This window comes from Neltuma alba, unplaced genomic scaffold, assembly GCF_004799145.2.
Source record: "Neltuma alba isolate B1F8T4 unplaced genomic scaffold, ASM479914v2 tig00011035_pilon, whole genome shotgun sequence".
Taxonomy (NCBI): Eukaryota; Viridiplantae; Streptophyta; class Magnoliopsida; order Fabales; family Fabaceae; genus Neltuma; species Neltuma alba.
In genome coordinates, this window is record NW_021635786.1 from 386989 (window position 1) to 404087 (window position 17099).

The 17099-nt window shown below is 35.6% G+C and overlaps 3 protein-coding genes across 3 annotated transcripts; 1 reads left to right on the forward strand and 2 right to left on the reverse strand.

Moving 5' to 3' along the window:
• Positions 1–3091: 3091 nt before the first annotated feature.
• Positions 3092–6143, forward strand: LOC114760897 (nucleolar transcription factor 1-A-like). Its single transcript, XM_028950210.1, has 8 exons — positions 3092–3116; positions 3892–4180; positions 4275–4524; positions 4617–4678; positions 4786–4984; positions 5148–5601; positions 5686–5798; positions 6081–6143. The coding sequence occupies exons 1-8, from the start codon at positions 3092–3094 to the stop codon at positions 6141–6143; spliced, it is 1455 nt and encodes a 484-aa protein (XP_028806043.1).
• Positions 6144–13806: 7663 nt separating this feature from the next.
• On the reverse strand, positions 13807–14109 carry LOC114760898 (uncharacterized). Its single transcript, XM_028950211.1, has one exon. It carries the CDS (start codon positions 14107–14109, stop codon positions 13807–13809), a length of 303 nt encoding a protein of 100 aa, XP_028806044.1.
• A 205-nt stretch (positions 14110–14314) lies between these two features.
• Positions 14315–15571, reverse strand: LOC114760899 (uncharacterized). The gene has a single exon (XM_028950213.1). The coding sequence runs from the start codon at positions 15569–15571 to the stop codon at positions 14315–14317; it is 1257 nt and encodes a 418-aa protein (XP_028806046.1).
• Positions 15572–17099: the final 1528 nt, after the last annotated feature.

Here is a 17099-nt window from a genome sequence, read left to right on the forward strand (position 1 = left end):
AGAAAAGTGAGAGAAGTGGGTAGGAAATGTGGAAGGAGTAAGGGGAGGATGGGGTATTTATAGAGGGCAAAATGTGTTTTGTAGTGGTTGCTTTCATAGTTTGTAGCAGTTTTTGATGTTAGTACTGATGTGTATTTGTAGTAGTTTTGTTTATGGTCATAACAATTTTTGTAGTTTTGTAGTGATTGTCATATTTGTAGTAGTTTTATAAAAGCCGCTACAAATTAAGGCAATGATTTTTTTTAAAAAAAATTTAAATTGTGACATTACCTAAAAAACAATGCGTGTAAGATAAACAGATGGAAATTTTATTCATCATTATCTTGCCTAAAAAAAAATTAAGACAAAACGTTAGAAATAAGAACATATTTAAAAAAATAAAATAAAACATAGTTGGTAATTAATATAATAAAATTATATATAAAAAGCGCACCTAACAATGGTTAACTTATCAACTCCTTTTGAGAAGAAGTTTTCAAAATTTATCAATTGGAAGGGCTCACTATCGTAACTAATGTCATCGCTGTCACCTATGTAGGAAAGATCTTGTGGCTTAAGGTGGACCACCATATGCCAATCTTTATGTTTCTCATTATCAACATAATAAACTTGGTGTGCCTCCTATGCAAAATAAATGGCTTATTATCTTCATATTTGCCTTAATGAATGAGCCCAAAGAAATTAACAAAGGTGATCCCCAATTGGTCAATTATGAGTCTCTATGAAGTTGTCGTATTTGCCTATGAATACTTGAATAGAGTCACGGTGAAAAGCCCTTAGTAAATTCGACAATGTCAACCAACTTTCCATAGTAGGGGATGCCTCCAAACCGCATGCCGCTGTCATTGCTACTAACATAACTCCCCGTTCCAAATGTACTAAAAACTCCAGAATTTTGTGTCAGCAAACCTTGATCACTTGCAACCATACAGAACTTGAACCCATTAACATTATACGCAATAAATCTTCTTGCATGCTCAAATGGACCGTGCACAAGAACTTTGAGTTTAGCAGTGAGGGTTGTCGTCATTACATATTTGACGGGTAAACCAATTGGGAAATTCACTGTGGACTTTTTTTTATCAACTTTAGCCAACATTTGTGTACGGACTCATAGCTACCGCTTGACATGACTTCTAAACTCTCTATAAATAAGGATAATTTTGTAGAAGAGTGAAAAATAAAGAAATTGAAAATTTAAAAAGATAAGCTAGCCAAGATAAAACTTACCAGAGGAATGGTTCATGATACTAACAAAGCTTTGCAATTCAATTTGCAAGAAGAATTACGTAAATAAATGGTAGATTTGGAGCTCTAATTTTCTATTTGAGTTCTAGCTGTTGCTACACTTTTGGTGGGTGTTCACTTTCTGTGTCTTTCTCTCATCTTCCAAATTCTCCTTTTTGCTTTTGAACTTGACATCCTTTCTCTTTCCACTAAGAGCTTGATATAATATATGAGATCTGAATTATTTTTGGGAAAATTGGGGATAAATCCCCCATTAAAAATTTAATTGGCAAATGAGACTTAAGGATTTTGAGCAACTTAACTTCTTTTATGTGCAACTTATCTTCCTTTGTGTGCAATGTATTTTCCCTTATATGCAATGATCTCCCTTTGTGCAATGTGCAACTCAATTTCCCTTTGTGCAAATAAAATTCTCTTATGTGCAAGTTATCTTCCCTATGTGCAAGCTAATTTCTTATATCCAAATAATGTTTGTACAAACTATTTTCTCTTTGTGCAGCTTATTATTCTTTGTGTGCAACTAATCTTTCCTTGTGCAATCAATCATCCTAGGTCCCATTTGCCAATTAAATTTTCAATGAGGGATTTATCTCTAATTTTAATTCCCACTATTTTTCTAGTTGTTGTGATGTGAAAATTAGTTGACTGTTGTGCTCTTGCCATTGGTTTGCTGATGAGGGAAGGAGAAGGATAGATGGGAATAAATATGTTTTTTGATTGCTTATGTAAAATTCTAAATGCCTACATGAAGTTTTTTTTCAAAAAAATTATGCCTATCTGTTCTCTTAGTTTAACGGATGTTATAGGCTAGCAAGGGTTGGGGAAAATTGCAATAAAGTTAAAACATGAGGGGTAAAATTATACCACGCGCATAAAAGATTAGAATGTTGGGTGTACCTAAAAAAATAAGATCAGAATGTTAGCTACACCTAAAAAATAATATCAGAATATTGGGTGCTCCTAAAAAATAAGATAGAGTATTGGGTGTACCTTTACCCTTGATTTAATAGGGTGTTTGGATACAATAATGAGGGAAAACAAAAAGTCGCTACAAAATCCTCACTAAAATCCGTTTCAAAATGCTATTTCTTAAATTTATGAGATTCAAGGAATGTTTGTAATGGGATTGTCATAATTAAAAGTATAATAAAAAAGTAAATGAAAAATAATAATTATTTATTTTTTCGAATTGGTGAATCGAGTAAAAGGACCTCACATTCATTTTAAACAAAATCGATTATTAAACTTTGTAGATGGAAAAATCATCAAAAGAATTATTTTTACTAGAGCATGATAATGCTTAAATTTAATTTAATAATAGGGAAAATAACACATAAAGAAACCTGAAATTATGAAATGCCAAAATGGGAAGCTAAGCAAATGTACTACCAGATAGGGAAGTGTTGCCTGATTTGGGATTATGCAAATGTTAGGCAATTACTAAAAAACCCTTTCGCCAGTCAGAGTTTGAAAGCAGAGAGAGAGAGGCACGAACTGCCACTCGTGCATTGCCACTCGTGCTTCCCGGTTTCTCGCTTCCACCATCTTCGTTGCTGCTCGAAAATACCAGCGAGTTGGATAGTTGATGACCCCGAAATAGTGTGTGCATAAGAGAGCAGAGGAGTTCGAAGTGGAAGGGTGTGCTGTTTGAAGGGTGAACGTGGTCGCGTCGGTGTGATTGTGTGGAAGGATGAAGGGTGGCGCGTGGTGATTCACCATTGCAGTTAACAAGCATCAGCGGCATTTTACTGAGGTAAGTTCAGGCATTTAAGTTTCATGCTGTGGTCAACATTTCTGGGTGAGTAGGGGAAGCAATGATTAGGCAATATTTAGATATGACGCGATGAAGTTTGTGAATGACAAGAACGGTGATTAAGGGTTTATGCTGAGTCTGTGTGGCATGCTATTTGTTTATTATAACAAAGTTGAGAACTATGAGGTTAAGGAAAAATGGGTTTTCAAATCAGTAAGAAAATTATCTGATTGAGTGGAAAGATTATATGAAAGAATTGGAAATGACAATAACATACTGGTAAATGACTATGAAGGAACCTGAAATGACCATATGCATAGTAATGACCTTGTTATCTGATTGACTGGAAAGATTATATGAACGAAGTGGAAATGACAATAACATACTGGTAAATGACTATGGAGGAACATGAAATGACCATATTCATAGTAATGACCTTACTGTCTGATTGACTGGAAAGATTATATGAACGAACTAGAAATGACAATAACATACTGGTAAATGACAATGAATTAATTGGAAACAACCATATGCATAGTAATGACCTTACTGTCAGTCTGTAATGGCCATATTGGTAATGACAATAAATTAATTGGAAACGATCATATTCATAGTAGCATCCTTACTGTCAGTCTGTAATGGCCATATTGGTAATGATAATAAATTAATTGGAAATGACCATATTCATAGTAGCATCCTTACTGTCAGTCTGTAATGGCCATATTAGTAATGATAATAAATTAATTGGAAACGACTATATTCATAGTAGCATCCTTACTGTCAGTCTGTAATGGCCATATTGTAAATGACAATGAAGGAACTGGAAATGACCATAACATACCTGGAAAGAACTATTATGACTTAATGATCATATATTGATGACTTTACAGAACTATACAAGATGGTGTTGGAAGTAGGGGAAGGGTCCACAAGCAATGAAGTACATAGTGGGCTTGTGTTGTTCAAAAGGGAGTATATGGCAAAACAAGGGGAGAAGTGTAAAAATACAAGAGAAGAAAAAATTGAAGTGGGGAAGGCATGGAGGGCCCTGAGTGAGGAAGAGAAAGATAGGTATAATGAGAGGGCAAAGAAAACGAAGCCAGAGAAAGGTGAGAAGAAGAAGTATGATGTTCCCTTGTACACCCGGTTCTCATTGCCCGGATTTCTATCATTGGCTGAGTATGTGAAGAAGAATAGGCAGTTAACTTCCACGTGATCTACTTGTGTCATTGTTGAGATGCTATGACCCACCAACATATTTTTTGACCATTAGGGGGCAAGGGCAGGCAATTGAAGCAAAAGATGCTCATGAGTTTCTAGTTGTACCTGATAGTGGAGAGGAAGTGAAATATGATGTTAGTGAGGATGACCCAGAATACAAGAGGTTAAAGGACACTTATTGGAAGGTTCCATTTACCCAGATACTAAAGAGGATATTATCTGGGAAAGAAAGCGACAATTTTGAGTTCCTACTTATGCTTTATACAGTTGGAGCTTTTTTATGTCCTGGGTCAAGCACAATTGTACATATAATTTTGTTGAAAGTGATGCGTCACATGATAGATGAGTTTGGGAAATATGATGGTCAACATACATAATCAAGAACCTGTGGAAGGAAATGGGAGACTTTGTGAAGATGACAAAGAAGAAGAAGAAAGGAACCTGCAATGTTGGAGGGTATCTTTATTTGTTGCTGGTAAGTCAATATTTTTCTTATGGTTCACTATATTTTTGTTTTATGTTATTGTTGCAGAAGTGTGACCTATCTTTATTTGGTTTTACAGCTGTATTTTGTTGAGCGTTTCTCGCTGGGATTGTCTGTTGACCGGGGTTCAACAAGCCCCATTGAATATTGGACCGAGGATAAAGGAGAGGGTGGAGAAAAAGAGAGGTAGCAGCATGGGAATATTGCATGGAAGCAGTGGCAGCAAGGTTTACTCAGCAAGACATGAGGATAGTCCAATTCTGCAGTCTTTAAATCCAGTATGTGGGAATTTAGAAAATATACGTGACCTGAGTTTAAGTAAGTCTATTAGCAAGGTTGATACTTGAGATGACAAGGTTTTATTTACAAATGACCAGTGAGATACTGGCATTCAATAACAGTGATCAATTTTTTTGATATCTTCATTTACTGTGTATGCAGGTGTTGAAGGAGTTGAGGGCTCGTTTTGTTAAGAAGCTTGAAGAAAGCCAGAGGACGTTAATGAAGGCTCTTTATGATGAGCTACTCAAAGTGCAGATTGGATTAAAAGCCAAAGTTAAGGGAATGGGGAATGAGAATGCCACTGCTAAAGAAGGGGTTGAAACAGCTGGTGATGCAAGTGGTAACAATGCTGAAGAAGCTGATGATGTTGACCAAGTGGTGGAGGAGATTGCAAGAGAGGTTGCAACGGGAAGCGGAGATGAGGAACTTGATGAGGATGAAACAAGCAAAGGAGATGATGAGAAGGATGAGGATGAAGATAAAGAAGAACATGACCTTCATGACAGGGAAGTCAGTGATTATTACATGGTTGAGGAGGTGGAAGATGAGGGTGACCGTGATGGTCGTGGAGGTGATGATGATGACGATGAGGATGAGGAGGAAGATGACCATGGTGACAGGGAAGGAGGTCATATGGTTGATGAGGAGGAAGATGACCATGATGACATGGAAGTCAATCATGATTATGTGGTTGAAGAGGCAGAAGATGATGATAAGGAGGTTCGGGATTCAGATAATGAGGGTGAGGAAGATACACATGTACTGACAATGACCCCTACCAATGTTCCTTTGCTGTTGGATCGTGAATGGGTGAGTAGTGATAGTGGGGGAGGAAGGAGGGCCTGAAAAATCGACTAAGCTTAGGAGGTCAACAAGGGCAAAGAGTTCCACAATTAAATCTCCGTGAATGGATTTCAAGGCAACTCTAAGGACGAAGAGGCCAAAGGAGGAAAGGGACATTTTTTTCACCCATGATATTTGCAGAAGTTCTCCAGCAGAATAACCTGTCAATTTTGTCAAATTCAAATTCTGTGTGGTAAATGCACATGTCAGAGGTGTTAACTAACTGTGTTGATATTGTTGTGTCCACAGGAGGGATTGTGGGGTGCACTACATGATGTGACTGAGAAGATGGGAACCTGGTGTGACCCTTAGCTACATAGAGGAAGAAGTTGCTGGATTTCGTCCTGACCTGACATGGTGGTTGGTGAATCATGAACTGAATGAAAAACGTGACGAGGCATTGGCTCTTATTCGACAACCACAACCAACCAAGAGCAGAAAGTCCAAGAAAAGACGTCCGTCTTATGTGTCTCGATGTTAGGCTCATAATTCACTTGTCCTCTGTTAGATTGTTGTACGTAATGTACATTGTAGGCTGACCAAAAATTTACTGTATATTCTTATGGTTAACAGAGATTGATGTCCATAAATTTATGAATGTTGAGATCCATGATGCCAATTTATTCCCAAGTGACGTGAATGAATTTGAGTTTAACCACACCAAAACAAATGATGACAACAACCCCATTGGATATGTGCTATTGGTTTCCATTTCTTGTTCAGGTCACTCAATTTTACTTCAATATATACTGTTGGTATCCGACAAAAAATGACACTAAGTAAAGCGAATATAACTACGATAATGATAAGAATAACCTGATATGATCATATAACATTAGTTTAACATGAATTGTGAGCTTATGTTGATAGCATCACTGCCAATGACCAGAACAAATTTAAAAATGACAACAAGTGATCCGAATATGACAACAACAATGATAAACATAACCTGATCTGATTATATAACATTAGTTCAACATGAACTGTCAGCTTATGCTGATAGCATCACTGCCAATGACGAGAACAAATTAAAAAATGACAACAAGTGATCCGAATATGACAACGACAATGATAAGCATAACCTGATCTGATTATATAACATTAGTTCAACATCAACTGTTAGCTTATGCTGATAGCATAACTGCCAATGACCAGAACAAATTTAAAAATGACAACAAGTGATCCGAATATGACAACGATAATGATAAGGATAACTTGATCTGATTACATAACATCAGTTTAACATGAACTGTCAGCTTATGCTGATAGCATCACTGCCAATGACTAGAACAAATTTAAAAATGACAAGAAGTTATCCGAATATGACAACGACAATGATAAGCATAACCAGATCTGATTATATAACATCAGTTCAACATGAACTGTCAGCTTATGCTGATAGCATCACTGCCAATGACCAGAACAAATTTAAAAATGACAACAAGTGATCCGAATATGACAACGACAATAATAAGCATAACCTAATCTGATTATATAACATGAGTTTAACTTCAACTGTCAGCTTATGCTGATAGCATCACTACCAATGACCAGAACAAATTTAAAAATGACAACAAGTGATCCGAATATGACAACGACAATGATAAGCATAACCTCATCTGATTATATAACATCAGTTTAACATAAATTGTCAGCTTATGTTGATAGCATCACTACCAATGGCTAGAACAAATTTAAAATGACAACAAGTGATCTAAATATGACAACGACAATGATAAGCACAACCTTATCAGATTATATAACATCAGTTTAACATGAACTGTCAGCTTATGCTGATAGCATCACTACCAATGACCAGAACAAATTTAAAAATGACAACAAGTGATCCGAATATGACAACGTCAATGATAAGCATAACCTGATATGATTATATAACATGAGTTTAACATCAACTGGAAGCTTATGCTGTTAGCATCACTGCCAATGACCAGAACAAATTTAAAAATGACAACAAGTGATCTGAATATGACAACGACAATGATAAGCATAACCTGATCTGATTATATAACATCAGTCTAACAACAACTGGAAGCTTATGCTGTTAGCATCACTGCCAATGACCAGAACAAATTTAAAAATGACAACAAGTGATCCGAATATGACAACGACAATGATAAGCATAACCTGATCTGATTATATAACATCAGTCTAACATCAACTGTCAGCTTATGCTGATAGCATCACTGCCAATGACTAGAACAAATTTAAAAATGACAACAAGTGATCCGAATATGACAACGACAATGATAAGCATAACCTGATCTGATTATATAACATCAATCTAACATCAACTGTCAGCTTATGCTGAGAGCATCACTGCCAATGACCAGAACAAATTTAAAAATGACAACAAGTGATCCGAATATGACAATGATAATGATAAGCATAACCTGATCTGATTATATAACATCAGTCTAACATCAACTATCAACTTATGCTGATAGCATCACTGCCAATGACTAAAACAAATTTAAAAATGACAACAAGTGATCCGAATATGACAACGACAATGATAAGTATAACCTCATCTGATTATATAACATCAGTTTAACATAAATTGTCAGCTTATGCTGATAGCATCACTACCAATGGCTAGAACAAATTTAAAAATGACAACAAGTGATCTAAATATGACAACGACAATGATAAGCACAACCTTATCAGATTATATAACATCAGTTTAACATGAACTGTCAGCTTATGCTGATAGCATCACTACCAATGACCAGAACAAATTTAAAAATGACAACAAGTGATCCGAATATGACAACGTCAATGATAAGCATAACCTGATATGATTATATAACATGAGTTTAACATCAACTGGCAGCTTATGCTGTTAGCATCACTGCCACTGACCAGAACAAATTTAAAAATGACAACAAGTGATTTGAATATGACAACGACAATGATAAGCATAACCTGATCTGATTATATAACATCAGTCTAACATCAACTATCAGCTTATGCTGATAGCATCACTGCCAATGACTAGAACAAATTTAAAAATGACAACAAGTGATCCGAATATGACAACGACAATGATAAGCATAACCTGATCTGATTATATAACATCAATCTAACATCAACTGTCAGCTTATGCTGAGAGCATCACTGCCAATGACCAGAATAAATTTAAAAATGACAACAAGTGATCCGAATATGACAATGATAATGATAAGCATAACTTGATCTCATTATATAACATCAGTCTAACATCAACTATCAACTTATGCTGATAGCATCACTGCCAATGACTAAAACAAATTTAAAAATGACAACAAGTGATCCGAATATGACAACGATAATGATAAGCATAACCTAATCTCATTATATAACATCAGTTTAACATCAACTGCTAGCTTATGCTGATAGCATCACTGCCAATGACCAGAACAAATTTAAGAATGACAACAAGTGATCTGAATATGACAACGATAATGATAAGGATAACGTTATTTGATTATATAACATCAGTTTAACATGAGCTGTCAGGTTATGCTCATACCATCACTGCCAATGACCAGAACAAATTTAAAAATGACAACAAGTGATCCGAATATGACAACGATAATGATAAGGATAACTTGATTTGATTACATAACATCAGTTTAACATGAACTGTCAGCTTATGCTGATAGCATCACTGCCAATGACTAGAACAAATTTAAAAATGACAACAAGTGATCCGAATATGACAACGACAATGATAAGCATAACCAGATCTGATTATATAACATCAGTTCAACATGAACTGTCAGCTTATGCTGATAGCATCACCTCCAATGACCAGAACAAATTTAGAAATGACAACAAGTGATCCGAATATGACAACGACAATGATAAGCACAACCTTATCAGATTATATAACATCAGTTTAACATGAACTGTCAGCTTATGCTGATAGCATCACTACCAATGACCAGAACAAATTTAAAAATGACAACAAGTGATCCGAATATGACAACGACAATGATAAGCATAACCTCATCTGATTATATAACATCAGTTTAACATAAATTGTCAGCTTATGCTGATAGCATCACTACCAATGGCTAGAACAAATTTAAAAATTACAACAAGTGATCTAAATATGACAACGACAATGATAAGCATAACCAGATCTGATTATATAACATCAATTCAACATGAACTGTCAGCTTATGCTGATAGCATCACTGCCAATGACCAGAACAAATTTAAAAATGACAACAAGTGATCCGAATATGACAACGACAATGATAAGCATAACCTGATCTGATTATATAACATGAGTTTAACTTCAACTGTCAGCTTATGCTGATAGCATCACTTCCAATGACCAGAACAAATTTAGAAATGACAACAAGTGATCCGAATATGACAACGACAATGATAAGCACAACCTTATCAGATTATATAACATCAGTTTAACATGAACTGTCAGGTTATGCTGATAGCATCACTGCCAATGACCAGAACAAATTTAAAAATGACAACAAGTGATCCGAATATGACAACGTCAATGATAAGCATAACCTGATATGATTATATAAAATGAGTTTAACATCAACTGGCAGCTTATGCTGTTAGCATCACTGCCAATGACCAGAACAAATTTAAAAATGACAACAAGTGATCCGAATATGACAACGACAATGATAAGCATAACCTGATCTGATTATATAACATCAGTCTAACATCAACTGTCAGCTTATGCTGATAGCATCACTGCCAATGACCAGAACAAATTTAAAAATGACAACAAGTGATCCGAATATGACAACGACAATGATAAGCATAACCTGATTTGATTATATAACATCAATCTAACAACAACTGTCAGCTTATGCTGAGAGCATCACTGCCAATGACCAGAACAAATTTAAAAATGACAACAAGTGATCCGAATATGACAATGATAATGATAAGCATAACCTGATCTGATTATATAACATCAGTCTAACATCAACTATCAACTTATGCTGATAGCATCACTGCCAATGACGAGAACAAATTTAAAAATGACAACAAGTGATCCGAATATGACAACGAGAATGATAAGGATAACTTGATTTGATTACATAACATCAGTTTAACATGAACTGTCAGCTTATGCTGATAGCATCACTGCCAATGACTAGAACAAATTTAAAAATGACAACAAGTGATCCGAATATGACAACGACAATGATAAGCATAACCAGATCTGATTATATAACATCAGTTCAACATGAACTGTCAGCTTATGCTGATAGCATCACCTCCAATGACCAGAACAAATTTAGAAATGACAACAAGTGATCCGAATATGACAACGACAATGATAAGCACAACCTTATCAGATTATATAACATCAGTTTAACATGAACTGTCAGCTTATGCTGATAGCATCACTACCAATGACCAGAACAAATTTAAAAATGACAACAAGTGATCCGAATATGACAACGACAATGATAAGCATAACCTCATCTGATTATATAACATCAGTTTAACATAAATTGTCAGCTTATGCTGATAGCATCACTACCAATGGCTAGAACAAATTTAAAAATTACAACAAGTGATCTAAATATGACAACGACAATGATAAGCATAACCAGATCTGATTATATAACATCAATTCAACATGAACTGTCAGCTTATGCTGATAGCATCACTGCCAATGACCAGAACAAATTTAAAAATGACAACAAGTGATCCGAATATGACAACGACAATGATAAGCATAACCTGATCTGATTATATAACATGAGTTTAACTTCAACTGTCAGCTTATGCTGATAGCATCACTTCCAATGACCAGAACAAATTTAGAAATGACAACAAGTGATCCGAATATGACAACGACAATGATAAGCACAACCTTATCAGATTATATAACATCAGTTTAACATGAACTGTCAGGTTATGCTGATAGCATCACTGCCAATGACCAGAACAAATTTAAAAATGACAACAAGTGATCCGAATATGACAACGTCAATGATAAGCATAACCTGATATGATTATATAAAATGAGTTTAACATCAACTGGCAGCTTATGCTGTTAGCATCACTGCCAATGACCAGAACAAATTTAAAAATGACAACAAGTGATCCGAATATGACAACGACAATGATAAGCATAACCTGATCTGATTATATAACATCAGTCTAACATCAACTGTCAGCTTATGCTGATAGCATCACTGCCAATGACCAGAACAAATTTAAAAATGACAACAAGTGATCCGAATATGACAACGACAATGATAAGCATAACCTGATTGATTATATAACATCAATCTAACAACAACTGTCAGCTTATGCTGAGAGCATCACTGCCAATGACCAGAACAAATTTAAAAATGACAACAAGTGATCCGAATATGACAATGATAATGATAAGCATAACCTGATCTGATTATATAACATCAGTCTAACATCAACTATCAACTTATGCTGATAGCATCACTGCCAATGACGAGAACAAATTTAAAAATGACAACAAGTGATCCGAATATGACAACGATAATTATAAGCATAACCTAATCTAATTATATAACATCAGTTTAACATCAACTGCTAGCTTATGCTGATAGCATCACTGCCAATGACCAGAACAAATTTAAGAATGACAACAAGTGATCTGAATATGACAACGATAATGATAAGGATAACGTTATTTGATTATATAGCATCAGTTTAACATGAGCTGTCAGGTTATGCTCATACCATCACTGTCAATGACCAGAACAAATTTAAAAATGACAACAAGTGATCCGAATATGACAACGACAATGATAAGCATAACCTAATCTGATTATATAACATCATTCTAACATCAACTGTGAGCTTATGCTGATAGCATCAGTGCCAATAACCAGAACAAATTAAAAAATGACAACAAATGATTCGAATATGACAACGACAATGATAAGCATAACCTGATCTAATTATATAACATCAGTCTAATATCAACTGGCAGCTTATGCTGATAGCATCACTGCCAATGACCAGAAAAAATTTAAAAATGATAGCAAGTAATCTGAATATGACAACGATAGTGATAAGCATAACCTGATCAGATTATATAACATCAGTCTAATATCAACTGTCAGCTTATATTGATAGCATCACTTCCAATGACCAGATCAAATTTAAAAATGACAACAAGTGATCCGAATGTGACAACGATAATGATAAGCATAACCTAATCTGATTATATAACATCAGTTTAACATGAACTGTCAGCTTATGCTGATAGCATCACTACCAATGATTAGAACAAATTTAAAAATGACAGCAAGTAATCCGAATATGACAACAATATTGATAAGCATAACCTGATCTGATTATATAACATCAGTTTAACATCAACTGTCAGCTTATGCTGATAGGATCACTGCCAATGACCAGAACAAATTTTAAAATGACAACAAGTTATCCGAATAGGACAACGACAATGATAAGCATAACCTGATCTGATTATATAACATCAGTCAGCTTATGCTGATAGCATCACTACCAATGACTAGAACAAATTTGAAAATGTCAACAAGTGATCCGAGTATGACAACGATAATGATAAGCATAACCTGAGCTGATTATATAACATCAGTTTAACATCAACTGTCAGCTTAAGCTGATTACATCACTGTCAATAGCCAAAACAAATTTGAATATAACAACAACTAATGCACCATTAACAAAAGCTAACATCTTCATAACAGTAACTTCCTTTCATGTATTCAACAACAAGTGGACATTAAGATATTGGCCACACTTAATGCTCCCTTATCACTGAAATTTCTATCACCTTACTTACAAAAAAAATGTCTCCACCTAGCTCCTAACTACAACCCCAGTCCCAAAAAAGTTGACAAGGGTGGAGCATACAATTATGCACACCAAAAAACGACTCATCCCCACTGTACTCAAAACTTCATGATGGGTTAGGATTTCTACAATTCCTCCTTGTGTGTCCAGGTTAGTGGCATCTTCCACATTGGTATATCCGTTTGTTCTGGAACTGTGATTCATCCCTGTTTACTTTTGGCCTTCCTAGTGGTCGAGATGTAATGGGAGGTAGCAAAAAAACTTGCTCACTGACATTTCCTATCCTATAATAGTCATTTGGGTGAGGCATATTTGTTGTTACCATAGGAATCATACTGCGAGCATAAATCTTTTCTTGTGATGACTTTTTATAGCAATTATCAACATAATCATAAACATTGCCGTGCACAATCTTGATGGCAGCAAAAGCATGGGAACAAGGGATCCCCGTCATTTGCCAAGATTTACAACTGCATTGGTGTAGTCCAAGATTAACCCGATGGTCTCCATGTGATGTTGTCACCTTCACTCTTCCCCCACCATAATTTTCAGCATACATATGGTCAGACCCAGCAACTACTCTCTATATTTGGACCAACGCAATTCTTCCATTCGGTCATAGCCACATAGGAGGCATGCAGCTTTCTTGCAACCTTATCTCAGTGCTCATAGATCAATTGGGGTACAGTATGCTTTCTCTCATTGACCATCCATGCATTGAATGATTCTGTTATATTACTTGTAATATTGTCCCATCTTTTATATGGGAACCTGCTTTTAGCCCACCTATCTACATCCCCATGACGAATAAGCCAATCAAATAGCCTTGGAGAAAAGGCTCTCATGTCATCCATTATTGCCTCAAATTTCTCATCCGTCCTTGCATATGCAATTTTATCCAATAAATGTAGTGCATCATCTTTTGATCGGCCATTTGTCCTTGTTTGCCCCTTATTCATTTTCATAATTTCTGAACTAAAATTCTCCTTGATGTGTCTATAACAAAAGGCATGCCTTTGACCCCCAAAGATTGATGCCACTCCTCCGATGATAGCATTGTGTTGATCTGATACAATTGTTACTTCCACAAAACCCAAGATTTCTTTTATCATATAGAAAAACCACGTCCAGTCATCTAGTGTTTCTCCCTTGACAATTACAATTGCAAACGACAGCAGCTCGTTATCTGCATCATAAGCTGAAGCTGACAATATTGTCCCCTTGTATGGTCCACTTAAGTGAGTTCTATCAACATACATAATATACCTCGCGCCCCCCAAGAAACCCTCAATGCATGACCCGTAGGCAATGAAAACACGCTCAAACCAGTTCCCAATAGCAGTCCATTCAGCCACAGTTTTTTCATCTGTTTCCTTTAGCCTTTCGCATACCCATGGTATAAGCATGTATGATTGTTCAGGCCTGCCATATATGTCTTCCAATGACTTCTCTTTTGCTCTATAAGCCTGTTTATATGTTAGATCAATCCCATACTCTTGTTTCAACTTCTTCCTTATCTCAGAAGTACACTTGTCTGTATGATCCCTCATCTCATTAATTATTATTGATGAGTTCAAACTAGCTCTTCCACTATGCATCACATCCAAGCTATCTTGGGTAGAATGAACATGCCAGTTTATAAATGTCGTTACTCGTAGCACATCGCAACTCTTCCTCACATGATTTGCGCATAGCTTCCATAGATAGCCCTCAACTTTATACCTCATCGACATGAATTCCTTGTTATTCCTCACATACTTAGGCACAAACTTGTTTATAAGTGCAAACTTGTATGCAAATACCCGAAATACATCTGCACTAGGAAAACGTTGGCCCACTCCTGTAAAAAGTCCCCTCCATTCCACATGAACCATCTCACTACCATCTGTATCCTCAACTCCGATGGATGTATCCATATTAGGGGGCCCACTTCTTTCATTATTGCCACATTCACGAGCATTTTCTTCACTAAACCAGCCATAATCACAACACAAACTAATGGGAGACGCATCCAATTCCGTTTACTGTGACATGCCCATGAATCTCTCTGTTCTACATTCAGAATGACAAGACTCGTTAACACAAATGACAGGATGAAATTCATAAATGGCAACAAATAGTTAGGATAAACTTCCACTTACATTTCTACATTGTCCCTTGGTTGGGGACCCCCTGCCTTTTTCGGCCACATACACATGACCGCTATTCCCATTGTATTGAAAGAGGTTATACATTTCAGCATTGTCATGAAGTTCAATCAATGTCTTCTCATCAAAGGCCACTGTGTACCTAATGTCATAATTTCTTCTATCACCACCAATCTACTCACATATCATTAGCCTCAATTCTTCAAGTGTCAGCCCATCCTTAATACTTCTTAACCTCATGCCACCTCCATTATATCTCACTTCACCTTCACCATTTGTCACAAATTTTTGTCCCACATGAAAATAACAGAACATCTCCTTCCCACAATATGACCCAGCTTTGAAATTCATTTTCCTTCATTACCTGCACTGATAACTGAAGTCGAATGATTATATGACTTAATACCATCATCATCAACTTACATGACCAACTTAGGGTTTGACACATTCATGCTTATAATTTGCAACCAAACACTTATTTCTTTCATGTCCACACTAATGCTTCATTTTCTCAGAATCAATCCACTCCATTATTCGAATCCCCCTTCAACATTGTACCTTTATCTGACACTAATCACTCTAACCCATTTATGACACCATCAAACCCCTCTCCCTCAGTGTTTTTCCTTCCCTATGCATTCACCCTCTGATCACCGTCCTTCCCCACAGTTTCTATATACAGACACCATCTCCCTGCTTTGCCACCCTCTCCACCTCAAAATTGTCACATCCAGCATTATGGTAATTAGAGATAAGAAATATTCTCAAATTATTGAGGATTAAAAATGAAAAAAAAGTCAAAGGATTTTGGTGGAAAATAATTACAGTAATTTTCCAAGCCAATTATAGGAAATTGACTAATTAAGGAAAATTGGTCAAATGTAAATAAGGAAAAATATTTCTGAGCCTTGGAAAATTAAGGAAAAATAGGGATAATATCCTTTGAGGGTTATATGAAATTTTAAAGTTGGTTTATGACCAAATTACCCTTAGAGGAATTATAAGAGAATTTAAGGGTGATTTAGGCTAATTAAGGGATTTTATTTGGAAAATTCCAAATAAATATTTTTAGGGGAAATAAAATTTCAAGAAAATTCCTATGAGATCCCAAGGAATTATAAGGAATTATAGAATTAAATGAAGACCCTCAAGTGCCCAAGATTTTTCCAAATAAATGTGAAAAGTGGAAAAATCCCTAAAGGGAAGGAAATTAATTTTCCTTTATATTTAATTATTAGGAACTTAATTTTGAGACAAAGAGGGCAATTTGGGAAGATAAAAATGAGGATATTAAATT